This window comes from Podarcis vaucheri (genome assembly GCF_965113315.1).
Source record: "Podarcis vaucheri genome assembly, chromosome: 5".
Classification (NCBI taxonomy): Eukaryota; Metazoa; Chordata; class Lepidosauria; order Squamata; family Lacertidae; genus Podarcis; species Podarcis vaucheri.
The window spans coordinates 56,574,426-56,597,490 of NC_138763.1; the positions used below are offsets into that span (position 1 = coordinate 56,574,426).

The 23,065-nt window shown below is 43.7% G+C and overlaps 1 protein-coding gene across 10 annotated transcripts in view; it reads left to right on the top strand.

The window, feature by feature from the left end:
• The window catches only part of TACC2 (transforming acidic coiled-coil containing protein 2), a 154,955-nt gene that overhangs the window by 17,364 nt on the left and 114,526 nt on the right, over positions 1-23,065 (top strand). For 6 of the 10 annotated variants that reach the window (XM_082222733.1, XM_082222728.1, XM_082222732.1 and 3 more), the window contains 5 exons: positions 813-891; positions 8,318-8,529; positions 9,808-9,933; positions 15,525-21,131; positions 22,277-22,387. In XM_082222733.1, coding sequence (XP_082078859.1) covers positions 859-891; positions 8,318-8,529; positions 9,808-9,933; positions 15,525-21,131; positions 22,277-22,387 — 6,089 coding nt within the window. In that variant the 5' untranslated portion in view covers positions 813-858. Of the gene's footprint in view, positions 1-812; positions 892-6,210; positions 6,348-8,317; positions 8,530-9,807; positions 9,934-15,524; positions 21,132-22,276; positions 22,388-23,065 lie in introns of those variants that run through there. The other 4 variants (XM_082222736.1, XM_082222738.1, XM_082222739.1 and 1 more) reach the window with 4 other exon arrangements.

Consider the following 23,065-nt stretch of genomic DNA (forward strand, 5'->3'; position numbering starts at 1 on the left):
TAATCTCTGGGTAACTCAGTGTTTGCTTGTGTCACTTTGTTAAAATTAGGACTCAGGATGATGCATAAATGATTCGTGTGAGAATCTGGTCTAGTTCTGCAAGAATGCCAAATTCAAGTTAGCAAATCAGATGTGTAAATGCAAAACTAGAGGAAAGGGGGGTAGTATTATCAATAGGGAGCACAAACTTTTATCAACATTTGTGAAGCTGCTGCTTCAATGTGGGGAAAACCCTATGTGACACAAGAGCATCATATGTGGAGTCTAGAGACCACAGTCTGGCTCAAAGTGCCACCTGAAACAGGCCACTTCACTATGCTGCAATGGCAGGGCTGACCCTGTGGGGGGAATGAGTAAAATAAGGCTCCAAATATCTGATTTGTCACAAGGCTTTCCATACTTAATCTAGCCTTGCCATAAAAACTGTCTTTGCAGGGCACACTGCAAGCCTTGGCAATAATTTTTACAGTGGTACCTCGGGTTACATACACTTCAGGTTACATACGCTTCAGGTTACAGAACCCGATAACCCAGAAATAGTGCTTCAGGTTAAGAACTTTGCTTCAGGATGAGAGCAGAAATCGTGCTCCGGCGGCGCGGCAGCAGCAGGAGGCCCCATTAGCTAAAGTGGTGCTTCAGGTTAAGAACAGTTTCAGGTTAAGTACGGACCTCCAGAATGAATTAAGTACTTAACCTGAGGTACCACTGTACTGGGAAGAGCTCAGGGAGGTGCCATGACTGCGGGGTCAGGAGGCTTGTCTTCTTGAAAGTTATTTTCCCACAGTATTTACACAGATGTTCATTTCTTGCAGCTGGTTTTCTTAATGTAGCGAGTGATTTCGAGACCTTCTTATCAAAATGGGCAATGAAAACAGTAGTCCGGAAAACCAGGTGAGTGGGATGATACTTTCAAGATAACTAACCAGAGCTTCTTAGGAATGTTACCCAATGTTATTCAGTGTTTAAAAGCTCAAACTTTGAATTAGTAGGAATTATATTAGATACTGGTTTAAGACAGTGCTGTTCATGCCTTTCAAGTTCTCCTCCTCATAATTATTATTAGGGAGGAGGATATTGATATTTGCAGGAGAAGTTTCCTAGAGCAGCAGTCTGAGATTCACACCAGCAAGGAGCCTGAGTCAGGAAGGCCAGCTATAGCAAAGAAATCCATCAATTGGATTAGATGAGATCTGAAGAAGTGTGCATGCACACGAAAGCTCATACCAATAACATACTTAGTTGGCCTCTAAGGTGCTACTGGAAGGATTTTTTTTATTTTGTTTCAACTATGGCAGACCAACACGGCTACCTACCTGCAATTGAGATTAGGTGTTGATTTGGGCAGGCTGCTCTCACATAGACTGGGCTGTGCCATGCACAGAGACAGAAGAGCTAAGAAGCCAGGAGAACTGGTACTGAAGGCTAGACAAAGAACAAACAAGGGCTTGAAGAGATGTGGCAGATAATAGGAATGGGAATGCACTGGTACCTTCAGAATGGGTGACAAAATGATGCTTAGAAGCAACAGGTAAGTAGTACTAATAATACAAAAAGTTCTTGCCAAGGTGAACTGTGGCCTGTTCCACAGAGGAGGACCTTTCCTCCAGGTCTAACGTTTGTGATTGGACAGACATTCATGCGCTTGATGCTAATTGCAAACTTATTTATGAATCACTGTAAGTGATTTTACACCATCTCTGCACATATCTCTCCATCCAACCATTTCTCTATTCTTCCAAGCAAGTGAACAACATTATCACATGTTTAGGACACATTCCTGCAAAGGAAAAACACTTGAGAAGGATGTTCAGGGCTGGTGAGATGTGTATCCTGGGAAAGGGTGAATGTCCTACGGAGAGTCCCAAGGGCCAGCCAGAGAGACCTGGAAAACCAAATTCAGATCCCAGAGTTCCCACCTTTGCTGTAGCAGTTGCACAGCCTGCAGCCCCATTTGACCAACCAAGCCATTCCCATCTGTCCTACACCTGATGGTAAAAATGTGGCTGGTCTAAAGTGGTTTTCAAGAAACACCAGTTATCTAATGGATAGCATCTGCAAAGCCCTGTGCACAGACCTTTGCAAGCATCAACAATTATAGCTCTTATGTGGGAACCGCTCAAGCCCTGGTAATCAGCTAGCTGTAAGGCTCACATAGTGCAATGCACAGGGCTCGGAAGGCCTGGCTATCATCTGCTTCGATACTACAAGGGAGGTGATGCAGTTAAAGGAAAGGAAAGCATGCTTATGGTGACAAAGTGTTTCTTCTGCGTCTCCCACTACATAGCAGTGAGCTCCCTCTGGAAGGGTGGAGAAGAAACTAAATTCTTGCATGTGAATTAGAACACAGCAATGAGTTTATTACTGGAAGTCAGTGCTGTTACATAAGCCACTTTTCTGTTACAACAATAGCTGACTGTGGCGGTAACAGAGGAGCCTGCAATGCTGTGCCTGTGCCAGTGCCCTGCCCCTCTGTGTTTTCCAAGTGATTGTGGAGAACTGCAAAGTTCTCTTGGATTTACATGCATTTCCCTTGCAAGGCTGTTTACACAGAGTGCTGGAATTTTCTGAAGGGATGAAATGTTGGAAGGCAGGAAGGGAGGGAAATAAAGAGGAAGGTCAAGGAAATAATGGACCTTGGACTGTGTAAACATTCTGGCTCTGATCACTTGAGGTTTTTCTTTTTCCCCCCAAAAGATATTTATTAAAGTTTTAAAGTATAACAGTGAAAATGAAAAATAAAAAGAAACAAAATACAAAATACAACATAAAAACAGTTAAAAAACAAATAATTTTTCATAACATATCTTCCTTACGCTTATTTCCCCAGACCTCCTTCTTTGTATTCCACTTCAATTTGTTAGTTCAGCAAATCCTTACCATTAAGCTTTAACCCATTTGTAAACCTTTTTTTCGTATCTCCTAAAGCATTACAGCTTTAGGAGTTTCTATCCAACATCCTTCTAACATTCATTAATTTTACAATATTTCTGTAAATAGTCTTTAAATTTCTTCCAGTCTTCTTTCACCAACTCTTCTCCATAGTCTCGGATTCTGCCAGTCATTTCTGCCAATTCCATGTAGTCGATCACCTTCATCTACCATTCTTCCAGAGTGGGTATCTTTTTCTTACATCTTAGGTTTCTGTGATTGTAGAACAAGGATGGCGAACAGCCCCCCCCCCCGGCAGATGCAGCCCCCACCCACCCCAGTCTCCTCTATTTGGCCCTTGGGACTCTCCTGAGGCTACCTCCTCTCCCTCTAGGCCACACTCCTCACCTGCCTTTCTTCACAAGCTCTTTGAGTATTTTTGCTTGGTTAAAATGTGTCCTTGAACTTTGATTTCCCCTTTGCTTGCCTGGATGGAGGATAGGGAGGGCTGTGTGAATGTGTGGTATGCACAGAACCTGTCCTACTGTCAAGAGCGAGCTGGTAGTAAATCACACTGTGCAAGTTGGAGTTAACTCTTTATTAGCAAAAGCACAATCTGCATAGACTTGGCAGAGGGTCAGGTCTAATGAGCACAGCATCTCATCCCTGCTGAGACTGAAGGTTCCTGCCTCCCCAAAGCTGCTTAAGTCTCCAGGGTTTCTCCCAAGCAATCTGAGACTGTATCTGCATGCAGCCAATGTCTTCTCTGCCCTGTTCATGCTTCTTCTGGTTTTGGGAGATGGGAGCAGGAGCGAAGCTTGTCACAGGCAGGGGAGACACCTGTGTCTCTTCACCAGCCAGACTCATCTTTGCCTCATGACCTTTCTTCCCCAGCTTTAGCTTCTGCTTCTGATTCCAAACTTCTCTCTGCCATAGGCTCCCCCTGCTCACTAAGCCCTGTTACCTCCCCAGCGTCCAACACCTCCACCTCCCAGTCTTCTCCTTCTTCCTGTTCCATAAATCTCCCCTATTCTCTTCCAAGCAGAAAACCTACCCATTTACCCTGTGTCTCCTGTGGGGAGGGGATGAATACAAATTGTCCTAATGTTATAAAAGGTGGTTGCTGCATTTGTCCCAACTGCAGCAAAGTATCAGCTATGAAGCAATGTACAGGACTGGGACCTTTACGCTTGCTGAGCAGCCGGTCAAGTTGTCACAGCCTGCGCTGCACCTGTTTGGAGGATAAACAGTGTAAAGTTCTTTGAAGAAACTATTACAACACGAAAAGGTCATGAACACAAATGTTTGGAGAAGCTACTGCCTCTGGGATTATACCTGAAGTTCTGCAGTGTTGAGAACTGTGTATTTCGAAGTTACTATCTTATTTTATTTTAAATCTAATGGGGCATATCTGATTTCATGTAAATGGCTTAGTCCTTTGGTTTCCTTACCACCACACTGTGAGACTCTTGTTTGCTCAGTATAAAACTTGTCTCCTCTGCCAAGACTGGAGAGCATGAGACAGATGGGCTGGGGCTCAGCAGTATCATGCAAAAAGTCCCAGTTTCAGTCCTAGAAAACCCTGGAAATTCCACTGCTAGTCAGTGCAGACAATACTGAGCTAGATGGACCTGTGATCTGTATAAGGCAATGGTCAGTATAGACAGCTGCCTATGTATCTAGATCCTTTGGGCTTTATTTTGTACAAGTGCGTCATTCAACTAAATCATAGAATCCTAGTTGCTTTGCAATCCATGGTTAACTGAAATATTAAAAAATATTTTTGTACCATTTTCATAGAAACTATGCATGTGCTTAACATAAATAGGCAGAAGCGTAACATATCAACATCAGACCAACAGCCCATCTGGTTCTGCATTATGTTTCCGCAATGGCTAACGAGATGCCTATGGAAACAAACAGAGCATGAACTTCTGCCATTTGTGCTCCAAAGTAATATTGCCTCCAATACTGGAGATAGCCATCCTGGATAATAGCCTAATAATAATAATAATAATAATAATAATAATAAATTATTTATACCCACCCATCTGGCTGGGTTCACCAGCCACTCTGGGCGGCTTCCAACTGAATATTAAAAACAACACAGCATCAGACATTAAAAACTTCCCTAAACAGGGCCGCCTTCAGTTGTCTTTTAAAAGTAAAATAGTTGTTTATTGCCTTGACATCTGCTGGGAGGGCGTTCCACAGGGCAGGCGCCACTGACTAGTAGTATTATCCTTCCATAAATTTGCCTAAACTTTTAAAGCTGCCCAAGTTGGGGGTCATTATTGCATCCTGTGTTGGTGAACTTCATCGCTGAACTATGCACTGGATGGGAAAGGATTTCCTTTTGCCCATATTGAATCTCCCAGTATTTGACCCCTAAGTGCTAGAATTATAAAAGAGGGAGAAAGGGCTCCTCCCTTTCTCTCTCTAGACCATGGTGGTGGCAAGCACAACCACCCTACCTTACATCTCCATTGCTTTAGGCAATTTTCTCCCAGTCCAGTTTTGATACAGGAAGTGACCAGAGCTGAGAGACAATTGCTCAAAGTGATGGAGCACAGACGGGGGGGGGGGCGCGACATGAATGGGTCAGTTTTGCTTCTCTCTTCTCCTGCCCATGCTACTATATGGATCAGAGCTGATACCTAGATAAACTACACGTAGTTAACCCCACTTGCCTAGTTTGCACCTAAGAAACCGATTCTGTGTGCATGTGGCAGTAGGTCACACTGAACAGAGAGGATCTTCTGAATAAGCATGCTTGGGATCACATTGCACATGACTTACTGCTTAGAAGGGGCAACCATACAGAATTTTCCACCAAGGTCAAGTCAAAGAGGCAGACTGGAAGTGCAGTTCTTATACACGCCTATTCAAAAGTAAGCCCTGCTGAGTTCTGTGGGATTTACTCTCAGGTAAGTGTGTGCAGGATTGCAGCCCGAACACATAGACCACAGTAATAAACTCAAACTCTGTAATCCAGGAGCCATTTCAGACATGTGGGCTTAGTCTGTTTCCTTGGCTGCTGCAAACAAGGACGATTAAATCATTTTTTAAATTTTCCAGACTGTTACGTACACACTTATTTTCCCTTTCCTAGCCTGCTAAGTTGCACATGTGCGTAATATTTGGCCGAATGGCTGTGTGGCCTGCTCTGGGCAGCCTTTAAGAGCGAGCATGTGTTCATCCTCCCTTCCTCGGCTCCTTTGGCAATTGTTCCTGAAACCTGATTCCTGACGCCATGGGGATGACCTTTGGTCCACTTCCCAGCGTTCACCTGCAGTCAGAGAGGTCCCTCCTAAGCTCCTTATGGAGGAAGTGGCTGCTTCAGAGCCAGTCTACTGATGAGTGTAACAGACAAAGGTTTAAGGTCTCGTAAGCTTGTGCCAAGCGGGTTTCTCTGCGTATGTGCGTATGCACTCACAGACTTCAGAAAAGTGCAATGGGAGATGTGATGACAATAAAAGGTAAGAAGAACAGCTTTATTGTCTGCCTTGCTAAGATTTATTCCAGCACTTCGTCTCCCTGTAAACACAGAGTTATTAGGAATGGAAACTTCGCGTAACTCCTCGAAGCTGACTTTCAGCCAGAACTGTGGCATGTTGCAACAACTGCCTTAAAAGGCTGCACATTTAATGAGGAAAGTACCACAGGAAGAAGGCTCTCTCTGTGTGCGCACACCTAGGAACTAGATTCACTCGAGCCAATTAAGAAAGTTTATTAACATTCCCACCCACCCTCCAGGCTTCCTAAGTAGTTCAAAACCTGATTTGTTTGCTTTTAAAAGAGATGCATAATTAAGTGCTTGATGACGAATGGAGAAGCTTCAGCCTGCTTGGAATGTTTGAAACCCAATATTGTGGCAGTGCGCTGTTAACACTGTTGCTAAGGCTTTAAAACTAGGTTCAGAAACTTAGCCTTTGGAGGAACTTGCAGGGGCGAAGTCTTACGTAATATGAACATAATGCCCAAGTTGAACAGCATCTGCTACAGTCCACAAGTAGATTTTTATTGACGTGCTTCTCACTCTTTGGCTCTGAGAGTCTTTTTATATAGCAGATGAGAATATCTCATTTCATTAGCTCTTGATCTGCTGAGGCCAGGGTAAAATTAATACTTTGGCTAGTTGGGGTTGCTTGTGTTTACTTTATCTTTGTACTCTAAAAAAAAACAAAACACTAAACAGAAGACACTCTCATCATTCTTGCACCAAAAATAAGGCTATAATCTAAAGGGGGAAATAGCACACTGTGTCAAGTTGTTCTTTTTCTTTTATGACACAAGATCATACACATTTCTTATTACCGCATTATAAATAAGAAAGGGCCTTTAAATCTTGCTGAAAATGGATGTTGAAGAAAGCACTCACTGTAACTGGGATTGGGAACCTGTGGCTCTCCAGATATTGTTGGACTCCAGCTCCCATCAACCCCAGCCAGCAATGCCAGTGCTCAAGGTTGACTGGAGCTGTCATCTCACAACATCTGGTGGGAGATCTCTACCCTGTGGAATAGCCTTGTTCCTAGCAAACCCAGAAAGTCACTCTTTGGAGACTGCCTGCCTGTGATCTTCTTTTTAGTAGAATGTTGTAATTTACCATTATTTTAATTAAACCAGGAAAAGAAGAGAATTGTGTTTCTAACAGTATCCAGAGAGGTACTCTTGCAGCAAATAAAGCAGAGAATCTTGTGGTTAACAAATTTACCCTTCTAAATGCAAATGTATTACATATATGTTAGTCTTTAAGGTGCCATAAGGCTCTTTCAGAGGGTGTTCAACATGTTATCATGTACCTGGCAACAAGTCATCTGTACCTGTGTTCAGAGTCTACGCATAATGATTTTTAAAAAGTACCATGTGCAGCTGTTCCCTGAGAAAAGAGGCATTCTGCTCACATGTTGATATGTCCTTGCATGCTCTCCATACGGCTTTAACTTTGTACATTTTCCTTAAGTACATGCACAGATGTACCTACAGCCTGACACTCTCAATATACCTTCTGTCTTCACTTTATTTTGAGTGTGTGTAAAATTGCAGTGTTGTGTTTTGCCTCTCTGTTGTAGGGTGTTTCTTTTTAACTTCTATTTTGCTCTCTCCCTCTGTTAGGAATAGTGATACATTTGCTGACCACAAGGAAATTTGTTGGGCTGGAAAAAGAGATAAGGATACCCTCTAGGGGCCAGCTCAGAGCATCATACGTAGCTTAAGAACAGTTCTTCAATTTTCCCCTGCTACAGTTTATTTTTCTTTATGCATCTTTATAGCTCAACTGTTTCCCACTAGTCAGAGGGAAATTAGGAGGGGGAAATGCTGATAGTACATTTAAGTATTATTATTTTTTTAAAAGCAACTTTGCATTAAAACTGCCTTAAGTATTAATTCTAAAATATCTGCTTGCTCTTTAAGTGAACATCCATCTCTCTCATCTACCTTCTAGGATATTCCTCCAGTTCCTGTTCCTGTGCCAGTTCCAGTTCCAGAACCAGTTCAGCCACCCAGCAATGAGAGAGCAGTAAAAAAGAAAAGGCAGAGGAAAAAGAACAGAGACAGATACGTTGAACAAGTCACCTTGGATACCTCGCCTTTAGATGCTGATGTGCCATTACCACTGCCAGATAGTGCGACTTCCTTAATTGCAGCAGATACAAGGTAGGCAAAGGGTGCTTTTTACTGTACTGTATTTGGCTTGCGACAGAATGCAACTGATGAAGTAGGCTGTTGCCCAAGATAACTTCCACTCCAGCAACCCAGTTAGCATTGCAAACCAAAAGTCACTTAATACTCCACTAACCACCTTCTTACATTGTCAGCTGGCATACTTACAAGGCAGATATTTACCATACTATTTTTAATGCATGATTACGTTGAAGTGGGAATTTGGATCCACTTTAGTGATTGAGAGTATAGAACCAGGAGGTGGTTCTTGTGGGTGATTTTTATTACGGTATTTGCATTTCCCACAGGCGGTATACAACATCATTAAAGTACAGTCATCACAAGCAGTAATTAAAACCTCTAAAAGCAGCATATAGAAAAGCAGAAACGTAGCTTAACACAAGCAACTATACTAACATTGCCAAATCCCTTTCCTGTTCCGAAAGGCTGGGCAAACAAAGTATGTATTTAACTCTTGCATGAAAATCATCAAGGTGGGGTATGAGGATATGATGGCCTTGACTATGAGGCTGCCCGATTGGCAGTGAGTGAAGCTTACATATTCTGCAATACATAACTTGCTTGCTGCATTCTTTCTTTGGCATTCTTTCTGGTAGGAGGCTTGAGAAGGAAAGTGGAAGACTAGCAGTGTCAAGCAATGTTTTACTGCCAACTTGATGTTTCATTATGTGAATGCATTTAGTAGCCATAGAAGGACCCAATCAAGACTGGGACCATGGTACATGGGAAGGGTCTATTAACCCTTTGCTCCCTCCAAAATTAAATATTTTCTTTTCCCTTGGAGGGAAGCATGGCAGCTTATCCCCTTGAGGAAATAATTGTTTGGGAATGCTTTTTTAGAAGGGATCTCTAGAAGGGAATTGTTAAACACTTCCCTACATGCTGTAGTCCTGTTCTCTCACAAACACACACCTTCAGCTGTTACTTTAAAAGTAAAAATAAAATAATTTTTTAAAAAATATGCATGTGATGCAACATCTGGTTTGGTCCTTAGGGCATTCGCTCATTCCTGCAAGGAGCTGTTGTCAGTGAAGTATTGTAGAAGTAAATTTGAACTGGGTGGCGCATTTGTTAGTCTTGCTAGAGTTATCTTCAGAAATATAATTGTGTTGATACATGCATGTGTAAGGACTCAATGAGGAATTTCTGAGTGCAATCTGCGGCATGCTGGTCCGATTTTCTAATTTTAAGGTTGCCTTCTGAAAAATGTATGTGTGTGTGTTTCTCTTTTCCCAACCCTTTTTCTGACAGAGGGAGTGGCCCTTTAGTGTCTGACTGGAAGGAAAGGGAGCCCTACCAATCGCTTCTCCCAAACCTTCTTTTTGCTGGGCTTGATGTAAATGAAGACTTAAGGCCCCAGACCCCAGTCATCAGCAGGTACAAAATATGCCTTGTGAACAACTACCAAGTGTGGGGCTCTTAGAGCTAGCATGAGGAAACACGCTTGTTTGTTCCATCTATACATGGAGTCTTGCGTTAATTGCCTGCTTGCAACCCCTAAGAAAGCACAGCCGTTGGTAAATAAGGTTATTCTGGCTTTCCAAAAGATCACATTATAGTGTTTCAGGCTGCTTATGGGATTTGTATTCTGAATGGCAGAGCATGGCTTGGGTACTGCTTGTTTCTATAACCCTGGCTGTTTTAAATCCTTGATTATATTTCATATCTCTAATTTTGGAGCAATAAGGGCAAAAGACATTGGTGAACAAATACAGAGACTTCAACTTGAGATCCCAGCTTTCATGCCTCTGTGATGGTTAACTGTGATGGTGCCAAATTTTGCCTTCCAGTCCTCTGCAAAGGAGGCTTCGATTTCCTTGCCTCATTATTTGGGCGCTTTAGAAATTTGGTAGGCGTGGGGCAGGCCCAGCCCACTGATGAAGCAGGGTGAGGTGAAATCTCGCAAGGTCTCATGGAGTGCATGAGATCTCACAAGACTTTGGTGAGATCTTGCTGGAAACAGGCGCGAAACGTGGATTAAGAGAGGTGTAGTTCCAGTGGCAGGGCAGCAGTGAGGCGGCAGGGGGGCAGGGGAAAAAGCTGGCATGTTCCATTTTTTACCTCAAGCAGCGAAAAGGGATGCACCTCCTCTGGTGTGGGACTGAGCTTACCTTGTCATTGTGACATGGCTGAGAGTAGTGTGTATTTCTTCCTTTCTTTTAAACCTTCCTCCAGCAATCTGTCTCCCTGGCTACCTGCACTGCCTTATCTGGGGGAGGGGGGGATAATGGAAGGAATTATTTAATTAATTTAAATATATATATATCCTACTTTATATCCCCTTTACATTATGAGTACCAGGGGAGGTTTCAGACCACTGGTGTCATGAAAGCAAGGTCAGTTGCAAACAGCTCTTGCCAGCCTCAGAAGTAAAGTAACCATGACAGAAAACCTCAACCATGCCTATGAGTTTTACCAAAATTTTCTCTCCCCTTTGATAGTTTTTGAATGTGACTTATTTTCTCATTCGTTGATGAAGAAGGGTACAATAATGCAGGAGAATTTTTTGACACAAAGCCACATATTAAACCATAGTGGGAAAACATTCCACTTAGATATTAACATAGGAGCATTTCTTTTGCTGCCCCTTTGGGTGTGAGCACCAGGATTGGATTTCTGTGCAGATAATTCATATCTGTCATGATAAATAAATGGGTCCCAGATGCAATGCCCCTCCCACTAGCCTGAAACCTACAATTTTACCCGGCTGTCAATGCACATAGGAAAGCAAAGTGTACTTCACATTTAGATGACACTGTGAATTCACCATGAGTGCGCATGAGGTCCCACTGCTCCAATATGTTCAGCCCATAAATTGAATGTTCTGCAGAGACTCTAAGAGGTGAGTTAAAGGAAGTATCCCAGAAAATATGACTTTCCTCATCACTGCAGCACTCTGATAAGCAAATCCACACAGGGTGAAATTCAACTCTTTCCTGCAATTCTTTGGTTGGGGGGGGGGGGGGAAGAGTCTTCTGAGGATGTGGCAAGGAAATCCTACCTTTTAAAGACTCACAATTTCCCCCTTATCACATTAATTGCACACATAGAAAGGGGCAGTGAGCCCATGCTGCTGACTTCATCTCCCAAATCACTTGGCTTCCCAGACCTGTTCCCCAATAGCCACACATTGACTGTGAACACACGATAAGGGGGAGCCTACATGTGAAGACCCAGTGGGAGCTGGAACCCTGAGCATGCAGGATTCCAGCTCCTGTGGACGTCTGCATGCATAGACTTGCTCTTCTCAGATGCCCAATCTCAACCTGGGAACACCCTTGGAATACCCCCATTTTGCTGTTACTGATGGTAGAGTACGAATGGCAGAGCAGAATGGGTGATGGTGGAGATTTCTGCACCTGCAACAGAGACACCTTGCTCTACCTGCAGCCCTTCCTTTCCATGCACTGAAACAGACATCCTCTCTATCCCATGACCCCTGGATGCCCTTTGAAAGAAAACAGCCGTTGAATCCAACCCAAATCAGTCTTGCAAATAACTTCTCTCAATACTATGCAATATTTAAACATATACAGTGGTACCTCGGGTTACATACGCTTCAGGTTATATATGCTTCAGGTTACACACTCTGCTAACCCAGAAATAGTGCTTCAGGTTAAGAACTTTGCTTCAGGATAAGAACAGAAATCGGGCTCCGGAAGCGCGGCAGCAGCAGGAGGCCCCATTAGCTAAAGTGGTGCTTCAGGTTAAGAACAGTTTCAGGTTAAGTACGGACCTCCGGAACGAATTAAGTACTTAACCTGAGGTACCACTGTAATGGTTTAGATTCTAAGCTTTTTCTTTGTGAATGGAAGGGGAGTGTCCTACTGATGGAAGGACACATTCCATGTATGTTTACAGGGGTAGAGTAATGCACTTGTCCCCGCTTACGTGTTTACCTGAAAAGAGCTCATCAGGCCAAGCAACATGAACAGAATTGTGGTTTCTCTTATAATAGGAGGTTTGGTAATGGCACACTGCTAGAGATCGATTTCCATTGGTTTCAAGTCCATGTTAATTTGGCAGAGAATAAAACATTTGGATCAACCAATGAAGGGTAAAGTTCTCATCTGCAATCTTTCACACTATTCATAAACCTGATAAGTGTATCCAGTACAAGCGCTGGCATCGTCTAATGCAACTTCAGCAACACCTTTAAGTTCTGCTAGTTTAATTTGTATGAGGGTAACCAGCAGGAAAGACTGAATCTAAATAAAGTATAAAAGGGGGACTTTGGTATTGTTAAATGTGCTGTAATTAATGCATAGTGGTAAACCACTTAGCACATAGAATCCCCCCTTCCCCCTCCCCAATCTGCTTTAGTAAGTGAGTCTGCTAATCTAGCTCTACCAAATTGCTATTAGCATGCGGCCAGACAGGTCATGAACTTGTAATTCTACATTCAGGAGAATGCTCCCACTAATGTGCTCCTAATGTGCTTGGAGCTGTTGGATCTTATATGATGTAGGTATGTGCAATTAGCAGCATAAATGTAATGTGGCCCATCCATATATATATATAGATAGATATGGGGGGTGACTTGTATGCATCCCAGCTTGAAACACATTTATTTGGAAGTAAGCCCCACTGATTAGGATCAGAGACTTAGAAAGATTTGCAGTTAACAACATGAACTCTATTAGGACTTGTCACTCGCTTTATGTCTACTGGAGTCTTGTTCTTATATCCCTATTGTTGGACTTTTCACCCATAGCTTTTGCTTTGAAGCTGTGAAGCATAGGGAACAATGCACCCTTGCAAATATTATTTGAAAGGCTATTATGCTATCAAAATCGAAAACCATACTGTCTCCCCACACTTGTTTAATTTGTGATACATGAACCCTCAGAAAGAAAGGAATCGTAGAGTTGGAAGGGACCCCAAGGCAAGGGAAGGGCCAACTCTTTTCTAGGTACTTTATAAAACTTCTAATGCATGGTCCTCTTTGCTAGGGGCTAGAAACATATTGCGACATCTTGTTTGTTGATCACCACTTGTGCAATATAAACAAGGAAAGTACCCATCAGTGTCACATTGGCATAGGTGGAGTGAAAGAGATAGAAAACAGTCCCTGTGGCTTTGCTTCTTCCTTAGTAGAACTACACTTGGGGTTTGGTTACCACCAAATCTGGTGCAGCTGGGCCAGTCCTGAGCAAATGCCCCGGCATAGTAATGGGCTGGACACAAGCCAACAAACTGAAGCTGACAAGATGGAAGTCTGTGGGTTGGAGGCTTCTGGACCTAGGACATAGCAGCTTTTTTTGTTCTGGATAGGGCTGCCCTCCTCCTTAAGGAACAGTTGCATAGTCTGGAGGCGCTTTTTCAACCACCAGTCTCACTGGAAGCTCACTGGAAAACCTCTTTTGGCTAGTACACTGGCTGTGGCTGGTATTGGGCAGAGACAGATTGTGCTAGTAACCTCAAGACTGAACTACTGTAATGCACTTTGTGTGGAGCTGCCCTTATGGTTGGTCCAGAAGCTGAAGTTTGTGTAAAACCCAGCAGTTTGAATGGTAACAGGGGCAGCCTGCCATGACCATGTAATACACCTGCTGAAAGAGTAGCACTGGCTGCCAATTTGCTACCAGGCCACGTTTAAGATTTTGTTGTTGGTTTATAAAGCCATAAACCATTTGGGACCAGGTTATCTGAAGAGACACCTTTGCTCATGTAGACCTGCTCAGCTATTATGATCTTAGGATGAGGCCTTTCTGTTTGTGCGATAGCCTGCCAAAACAGGTTTGGTGACAAACAGGTGGGGGGAGGAGCACACTTTTCTATGGAAGTTTCCAGTCTGTGGAGCCACTTTCCCCTTGATATATGTAGGCACTAACTCTTTTCAGTGCTCAGTACTGTCAGGGACAAGCAGTGGGGGTCCAAAGAGTGGGCAGAAGAGGCAGGGGGCAGAAGGATGGTCCATCAAAGGGGGCCAGTGATTTGTGTGGTTCTGTGTCACCCATGAGACAGGGAGAAGAGGAAGAGTCTGGGCAGTCAGAGATGCAGGAAGAGGTGGGGGAAGAGCTGCAGGAAAGCACAGAGGTGGAAGAGACAGTCCCAGAGAGAGTCAGATCATTAGAATTTCTTCTCCCCTCCCCCACTGCCTCCAAGGACAGGTGGAGGGGCTTAAAGTGACTGGACCAGGAGAAGTCATTGGCTGCTTGAGCACACTATGTCACAAGAATGGTACTGATGGAGGCACGGCCGTACTGTCGCTCCAACTGATTGGGTCAGAGCACAGTTCTGAAGAATCCTAAGCATATTTCCTCCAAAGTAAGGTCGTCCAAGGTTCACTGGGTCTTACTATATAATAAGTTGGTTTCAGACTGTAGCCTTAATTTAGGGAAATACACTCCCCCCCCCAATGACTTGGGGTGTGTGGAAAAACCCCAGAACAGTACACAGGGGGGATCGTTCTGTCTGGCAAACTGAAATGCTTACATTGATGGAACAGTTGCCACACTGCTACATTGAATTTCTCCCAGAAATGTTCAACAACAAGAAGATATATAGCTAGATTAACCTTGAACCTCGTAACCTTTCAAACCTGAGAAAAAATATTGCCATTCCATACTGCAGTTTCCCTTCTGAAATTCAACCCTGTTCTGATGAGTTTTCCATGTCCTCCATTCGTCTTAGGATTTATTTTATGCCTCTTATGAAGCAAAGGAAGAGAAGCAGCATGCATCTATTAAATGATTGAAAAAGATCTGTAGAAAGTTAACCCACATATCTAATGTGACAGACAGCAGGAAATGCTGTAGGAGTATATTTCCATGTAACTATTCCCTCAGAATGATTCTTGAAGTTGATGTCTCTCGACTCTTGCCTCGTGAAAGCAGACAGCCCGGCTTTTCAGTGCATGCGCCTGCATGGCTTTGAAACCTCTGTGGTGTGAGTCTTTCTTTTTCATGTGTGTTGCACTCCATTGCCAATTCTGAAATGAATATAAACATTTCCATTGTTGGCAGCCTAAGTAACGAAGGCCTCCATAGCAATGTTGCTGAAGAATCTCCCAGCACAAGCGCACTTGTAATGCCACCAGATGTGACAGCAGTGGGGAATGTCCTGCACGAACGAGGAGCACAAGCCACGTCTGATATGTTGGAACAGGCCAAGGAAGAGAAAGACAAAAGCCCGCCTTTGGCAGAGCATCCTAAAGAATACACTGCAGCAAGTCTTGAAGGAAGCCATGCGGGGTTGCTTGCCCTTGTATCAGGCCCAACCTCTGTGAATGACCAAGACATAAGCAGTGTTCCTGCTGTATCTCTGGACAGTCGCTCCGATACAGAGCACCCCGCAATCCCTCTTCCACTAAAGGATGAGCGAGATCCAGGTAATGCTGGTTTGGAACTGACTCCTTTGCCAGATGTTGGCTGGATTCCAGGAGCTGGAACTGCACCAGCCACCTCAACTGAATTAGACCCATTACAGCAGAGTGAACAGACAGGTGGCAAGAGAGAGGCACATGTCATCCCATTACCCAAGAGGGAAGCAGAGGGAGACGACTGTAACATTCAAGAGACCAGCCAAGAGGCAGGAGTTTTGGAAGTGGGTCACAAAGAGCAGGTTGTGGTAAAACCAGATGGACAGAATGCAGATGGTGCAGACAGCCTGACAATGGAAAAGGAGACCTTAATCCCAAATTATCACACAACAGGAGGTTTGCACGTTGAAAAATATGGAGCAGTTGTTGATGGTCTGAGTTCTGATGAGTTCAGTGCCGCCATTCGTGAATGTAGCAGTGATGCAGCAATAAGCAGAGGAGAGGAACCCCACCAAGTTTTCCCCAAGAATGAGAAGGAGCAATCTAAGGCTGGTCCTGCAATGCCCAGCTTGTCATTTACTGCTTCAGATCTGCCCCTGACAAACATGATAGGAGAAAAGGACAAGAGTTCTCCATCTGAAAAGGAATGCCCCGATCAAGCCCAAAGTCTTGAAACCCAAACCCTACTTGTTACCAAAAGTGAAAGTCGTGTTGTGGATTTTTTGGTTGCCTCTGAGCCTTCCAGTGGGTCCCCTTTGTGTGAGGAAAGTAAAAAGCAAAAAGAAAGCCCTGCGTCTGAGAACAGAGCAGAGCCAGCCAGCAGCAATGATACCTTACTAACTGAATGTGGAGAAAACATTGCTGTGGTTGACCCAGAAAAGCTTCTGTGTTTGATGAAGGAAGATTCTGTGGTAGATAAAGGGCTGTCACTGGGGGAAAGTACACAAGACTTCACCAGTGAGACGGAGCTTCCACAGCTCATTAAAAAAGAAAACATAGTATCTGAGGAAAACAAAGAGCTCTCTTTGGGAGAGGGTGGAAGTCAGGAGAGGCCAGTTTTAACTAGTCCGATTGCAGGTGAAGAGGCAGTCTGTTCTCAAGGGACGCTGCTCTCCTTTGATACTGACAAAAGACAAGACAACCCTGATGGTAACTGGAATGATTACTGGAGCTCTCTAGAAAATAGTTTCAGAAATGATGCCAGTGGCGACACGTCAGAGAAGGATTTCAGTTCAGAACATAGTTTGAATGCACCCGAAGATCATTTGCCAGAACTGAGTCAGGGTTCGGAGAGAGAGAAAACAGACACATGCGACAAAGAGGATAAAAGCCTTCTGTCTGTTGAAGCACCAAGTTTACAAGGGAAAAATTGCTCACAGAGCTGTGATCTTTTAAACCCCAGCGCAGAAGACCTGCCACTCAGCTTCCCTGCCTGTGAAATGGCAGAGGAAGTTTGTTTAGAAGAGACACATGGTTCACTGCTGCTGCGGTCTGAGGACAATGATGTTATGCAAAATAAGCAAGAGGGATCCTGGGAGGGCACGCTTGCTGAAAGAAGTGTGTGGGAGCTGGAAGGCCTCACTAGGCATGATGTAACATCTGAGGGCAATGCAACATTGGCAGAAAAAACACCAGTTCCTGAAGCAGAGCTGGCAATTCTGGACATAAATGAATGGGCACCGATTGCTGAATGTGTTGCATTAGGAAAAGCAGGAAACCAGGAGGACACATCCCATTCTGAAAGCAAAAAAACCAGCCAGATAGGTGGCAATGATGCTGACTGTGTACCTGTGATTGTTGCTGAGCAAAGCAGTACTGCAGATGAGAAAGAGGGGGATGAAAACAGGCATGAAGAATACAAAACAGAAATGAAAAGTCAGGCAACCGATACCATTTTGGCACAGAAACTCGAAAGCAACTTTGCCTCCCCGCAGCAAGAGCAGCAGGAACAAGTGACTGAAGCCAATGACCAAAGTATGAAAAAGGATTATTCTGGCAGCTCAGGGGTTGTGGAGATTGATTGCCAGCAGCAGACACTGGGGAACTTACATGATGGCAGCATATGGGAGCCTAATTATCCACTAAATAGCAGTGAGACTGAAGCATCTCTAGAAGCTCTTCCCAGCAAGGTTGTGGATGTGGAACAAGTGGAGGATGGTTTGATCCCATCTCCACAAGTGGACCTGAAAGACAGCTCACAGTCCCTTCCCTCTTTCTGCAGTGATAAACAGCACAGTTTGAATGCAGAACTCCGAAACTTGGATTGCAACAACCTTAAAACCGTGGCAGGTCCCGAGGAACAAAAGACCAGGGAAACATCTGAGAGAGAGCATTCACTGGAGTTAAATGCACCCAGCAGCCTTCAGGGACTGTGTGAAAGTGAAATGAAAGTATTTATAGACATTCTGCACAAACCCCAAACAATAGTTTGCGGGCTGGAGATGAAAAATGATTCCACAGCTGTCACAGATGAAAACTCACCTTTGCCAAGTATTTCTGAATCCACGAGAGATATTGTGCAAGGCGGCAACTTGAAAACTCTAATAAGCCCACAGGTGGAGGAAAGCTGCCTTAACAAAGAAATAGCAAGCAAATCTAAGCAAGAACTCCCTAATTTGAATTCTTTGATTTCAGACAGTCTTCATGAAGGAGCAGATCCCAATGACATGATAAATGAGCAGTTGGGTGGTTTATGTGGGCTGACAGACAGCACAAGTAAAAACAACACAGGTGTTGCAGAATGTATCCCAGGGGTGCAGGAAACGGTCACTGGTGATGCTGAACAGCCACAAACCTTGCTAGTGGATTTTAAAATGCCAAGTGCAGAGGATGCTTCTGAGAGCAACAGGACTGATCTTGCCCTGCCGTCGAAAGTTACAGAGTTGGCAGAAAAAGGCTCAGAGGCAGAAGAAATAAAAGAGAACTTTAATTTATTAGACGGAATTACCGCGAAAGATGAACTTGTAAAAAAAAGAAATGATGAACAGGACTTAACTTTCATTGCTGCTGAAAAAGCAGGAAGAAAGGAATATCCTCCTATAACTCCTGAGCTCACAGAAATTGCTTCCATCAATACAGACAGTACTCAAAAGGCTGACTTTTTGCTGGCTGGCTCTCAAGTAGATTTAATAGCTCTGCCGGCATTTTCAAGTGACTGGGACACCAGAGTGAGCCAACAGCCTACAAACTGCATGCATCATGGTAGTGTGAATGAATTACAAAAAGAACTTACAGAATGCCAAAAGCTGTTTGGGACCAGTCCTGATTTGCAGGTTGCAGCAGCAGCAGCTACAGCCTTACACTTAGATGGTACTTCAGTAGACAAAAGAACAACAGATTCAAAAAGGCCTAAAGCAGTACACTCAGACAATATTCTCACAGGGACAGCCCCAGGAAAAGACTCTGTGATTCCCGACCCAAGTTTCTTTTCTGAAGAGTGTGCCTTAACTTTACAGGACCCTGCTGGGGCCGGGCAGTCCAAAGGAAGTTTGTCACTGTTTAATTTCAAGAAGATGCAGGCCGAGATCTCAGCAATTAAAACAAAAGGAGCAGAATATGATGTCAGCTTCAAAGCCCAGCAGTTTGACAGCTCGGGAGAATCTCTCTTCAGCCTTTCAAGCTTAGAAGAGCGGCTTCTGAGCCTTTCATCTCTCAGTAAGCAAGCAGGCTGTAATGAGGGTGTTGCAACAAATATCACCTGTGCAGACGACAAGCACAATGAGATAGTAGAAAACACAGGAGAAAATGCAGGAAAGAGCGAGTGTGTTTTTGTAGAGAATTTCAGCATCCCCAAGATGGGAACAGAGACTCCCATGCAGCCTGCAGAGACCTCTGAAAAACAGCATGATTCTTCGACTTCCAGGTCCTTCGGCATTGGCTTTTTTGATTTCAGGAAGCATATCAGCAAAATATTTGAAAATACAGTTCACAGCGCTCTGACTACGGAGCTACCCCACCTTTCAGCTGAAAGCAGTGCCAGTGACAAGGATGACAGCCCAGCACCTAGAGAAATGCCAGAGTTTAAGCAAGTATTGGAAGAAGGAGATGGAAGCAATAAAAATGGAGAACCAGAGAGTGATCAGAAAACTGAAGGGTGTGTGTTGCCTTTAGAGGCTGAGTTTTCCAACCAAGCTGCTAAAGAGAAGGAAGAACCATTGGCAAGCACTCAGAAATACAGTTTGCCAGATGCCTTTTCAGAAGAGATCCCTATCAATGATTTTGGTTTCAGTGAAGAACCTTTGACAAGTTCCCCAAAGTTTGACAGCAAAGTGGAGAGCTCAAGAAGTAGAACGCTGAAGGCAGAGGAAAGTGGATGCGTTAGTGCTGTGAGCAGAGACATTGGTAGGAGTCAGATGAGTCTGGAAGCAGGGAAGCAGCAACCTGCAGATTCTTGTAACCTGCCTTCTCCTTCTGACAATGACCTGCCTGCAATGATTGCTGCCTCTTCAGAAGTCGTCCCTAAGAGTGATCTTGACAGAACTACCACTGCAAAGGCAGAGGAAGGTAATTTGATTAGTCTCTTTAATGCAGAACCAGGTTTATCTAAAGAGCTAATACATTATGGAAACCAATGCCACGACCCAGTGCCAAGTGAAGACCAGGTAAACCAAGAAAGTACCACTGATCTACAGAACATGTCAGTATTGTCGTCTCTTCTAGATGACCTTTGTGTACAGAAAGAACAAATGGAACAGTCTGGGGTGCTGCCTGGTGAAAATCAGAAGGAATCCAGCTGCAACTATCCTTGGGATGGGACTACAGTTGAGGACAAAGCATCTGTGGTGCAGCAGGAGGATGCCATGAACAGTACAAAATGCCTGCAGGTACCAACTGATGCTGAGGAGCAAAAGCAAGGACCAGACACAGCAGTACATGGGCTAATCGATTACTTAAAAAATGAAGTAGCTCTTGATGGTGGTTCGTCAGGCGACTGCAAAGCAGAACCCAGTGTGCTTGAGGGGCGTGTGGCAGAAGCAAATGACATCATGTTGAGTACAGCAGAAACAGAAGCACGTCTTTCTGTTGACACCCCTAAAACGGGTATTACCAGCACATCAGTCACTGATATAGGTGACTCGGCTCTGCAATCCAACATATGTGATCAAGGGACAGATGCAAAAAAGCATTCAGAAGCTGTTCAAGTGATGGAGCAAAATGTGTGTACGGATGCTGCTGAAACTGCCTCTGCAAATCAATGCAGAGAAGAGAATTTAGCAGATGAGAAGCCCCTTCAGGATGTCCAGGAAGAGGGATCAACCACTCCACTCCCCGAATCTGAGCACAGCCTCCCTAGAGAATTATCTGTTGAAAGGTACCTATTTTAAATTAAAATTAACCGTAAAAGAGATTTATCTGCATGCTGAAGTTCAAGTAAGATAGCTTGAAGGTGGATTGATTCACTTACTGATTGCATAGAGTTAAACTGGGTATAGTTTCTATTTTATTTGCAGTCTACTTGGAGAAAAACTGTAATATTATTCTCAGGAAATGTTAGTCTTAGTTAGGGAAAATGCACATTGTTGTTGGGAGTATTGACATAGTCTGGGAACTGTCAAAGCTGGAGTTTCAGCAACCCCCTCCACTTATTTATTAGCCCAGACATGCTATAATTTCTTAGTTTTCAGCCCCTCCCTAATACCTAAAAATCAGGCAGCCTTGCAGTACTGAGAAGTGTAGACTTGTTTGTAGGTGCCTGCTCTTACATACATGAAAAAGTATAACCTTCAGGGGTTTTTTACTCTGCTGTTGTTAAATATCCCTGAAATACTCAAACTTGTATTCCAAGGTGCTCTAGTATTCTGAAATGCTCCACTGATGTAATGCTTTATTATCAAATAGCACATAACCAGTGTTTCATTTGACTAATTGGGATTTCAGTTGGTATATTGTATTGTTGCAGTCAAAATAGGTGCTTAGATGTGTGGGATTTTTAATCTGAGATTTGCATGTCCAGGATATTTTGGTTGCCTGGTTCTCCCACAGAGGGAGCACCTGGGCCATTCAAAGCTGCAGGCCAGGGAGAAAATCAGCAGATTGACAGGATGTGCCTCTCTCCGTCCCCTCCTCCCAGACTTGGAGGATCAGAAGTGAGGAAGAAGTTTTAGGGTTGCATCTTATTATTCATTCTTGGAGTGCATTTTTTTTTGGGGGGGGGAATTAATTGATTTAAGTTAGTCACTGGTTACAGTCCTTAACTTTTATCCCCATTCCTAGAGCTATATATATATATATATATATATATATATATATATATATATATAAATCTAATCCCACTGATAGCCAAAGTGTATATTGCACCAATGATTAACCTTTATTATTAACTTAGGTGTATTTTGTAGGTTAAAAAAAATATGTACTCCAAATTTTAGGTTAAGCTTTGTGTTAATAATTCTCAAGCCTATGACATGATGGCCTTCCCCCCCTCTAACCGTGTCCCTCCTTTTTCCATAACCTCAGCAGTTCTCCTGAGCTCTGTCACTCTCTCCTTGCTGTACCTGAGAAGGACGCTGTAGAGCTAGCAGCCAAAGGCACCTCAGATGAGGCAAGAGAAGGCATCAGAATAGAAAGGTACAGTGAACAGCACTAACTCTTTCAGAGGGTGGTAGTGCTCTGTTTAAAGAATTGTTCTTTGCAGGTGCACGTATCAGACACAAAAATGGCATGTTGGTTTCACTGCCACTTTGTAGCCTCAGTGATGATAAATTAACAATGTTAAAGGAAATGGAGGGGTTCCGACAGCTTGTAACTGGTACTTATAATTTACGTCAACATTTAGCAGGGTTGGCTCTCTTTTTTAGTGTTAGGTTTCAGCATTGGGCCATGCAGATTAATAATAGGGCGTGTTTTAATGCAACATTGCTTTCCTTCTCCTCCCTTCCCTCCCCACCCAAGTAAGCATAGCAGCTCTTACACATCTGGAATTAAGGCAAGTGTTTCCAGCCTAGATAGTGTGACTTCCAAATGGGTTAACAAAACTTTTGAGAGGAGGGGGAGAAGAGCTTCTTGCACCATTGACAGCTAGCTGGCATACAACATTTTAGTAGGGTGGACCTTTCTGCATGATGATATGCTGGTGGGAAATGTCTCACCTTTTGGGTGTCTAGAAGCCATTCCAGAGGGATGTGAGCTTTGCTACCTCTCACTTAAGAATTGCCCTATCTGCAATACTGTTCATGTCGTATTAATATGGTGCATTTGGCAGAGCATATAAACAGTATGAGGCAGGTTGTGTAAACTGTAGCCTTA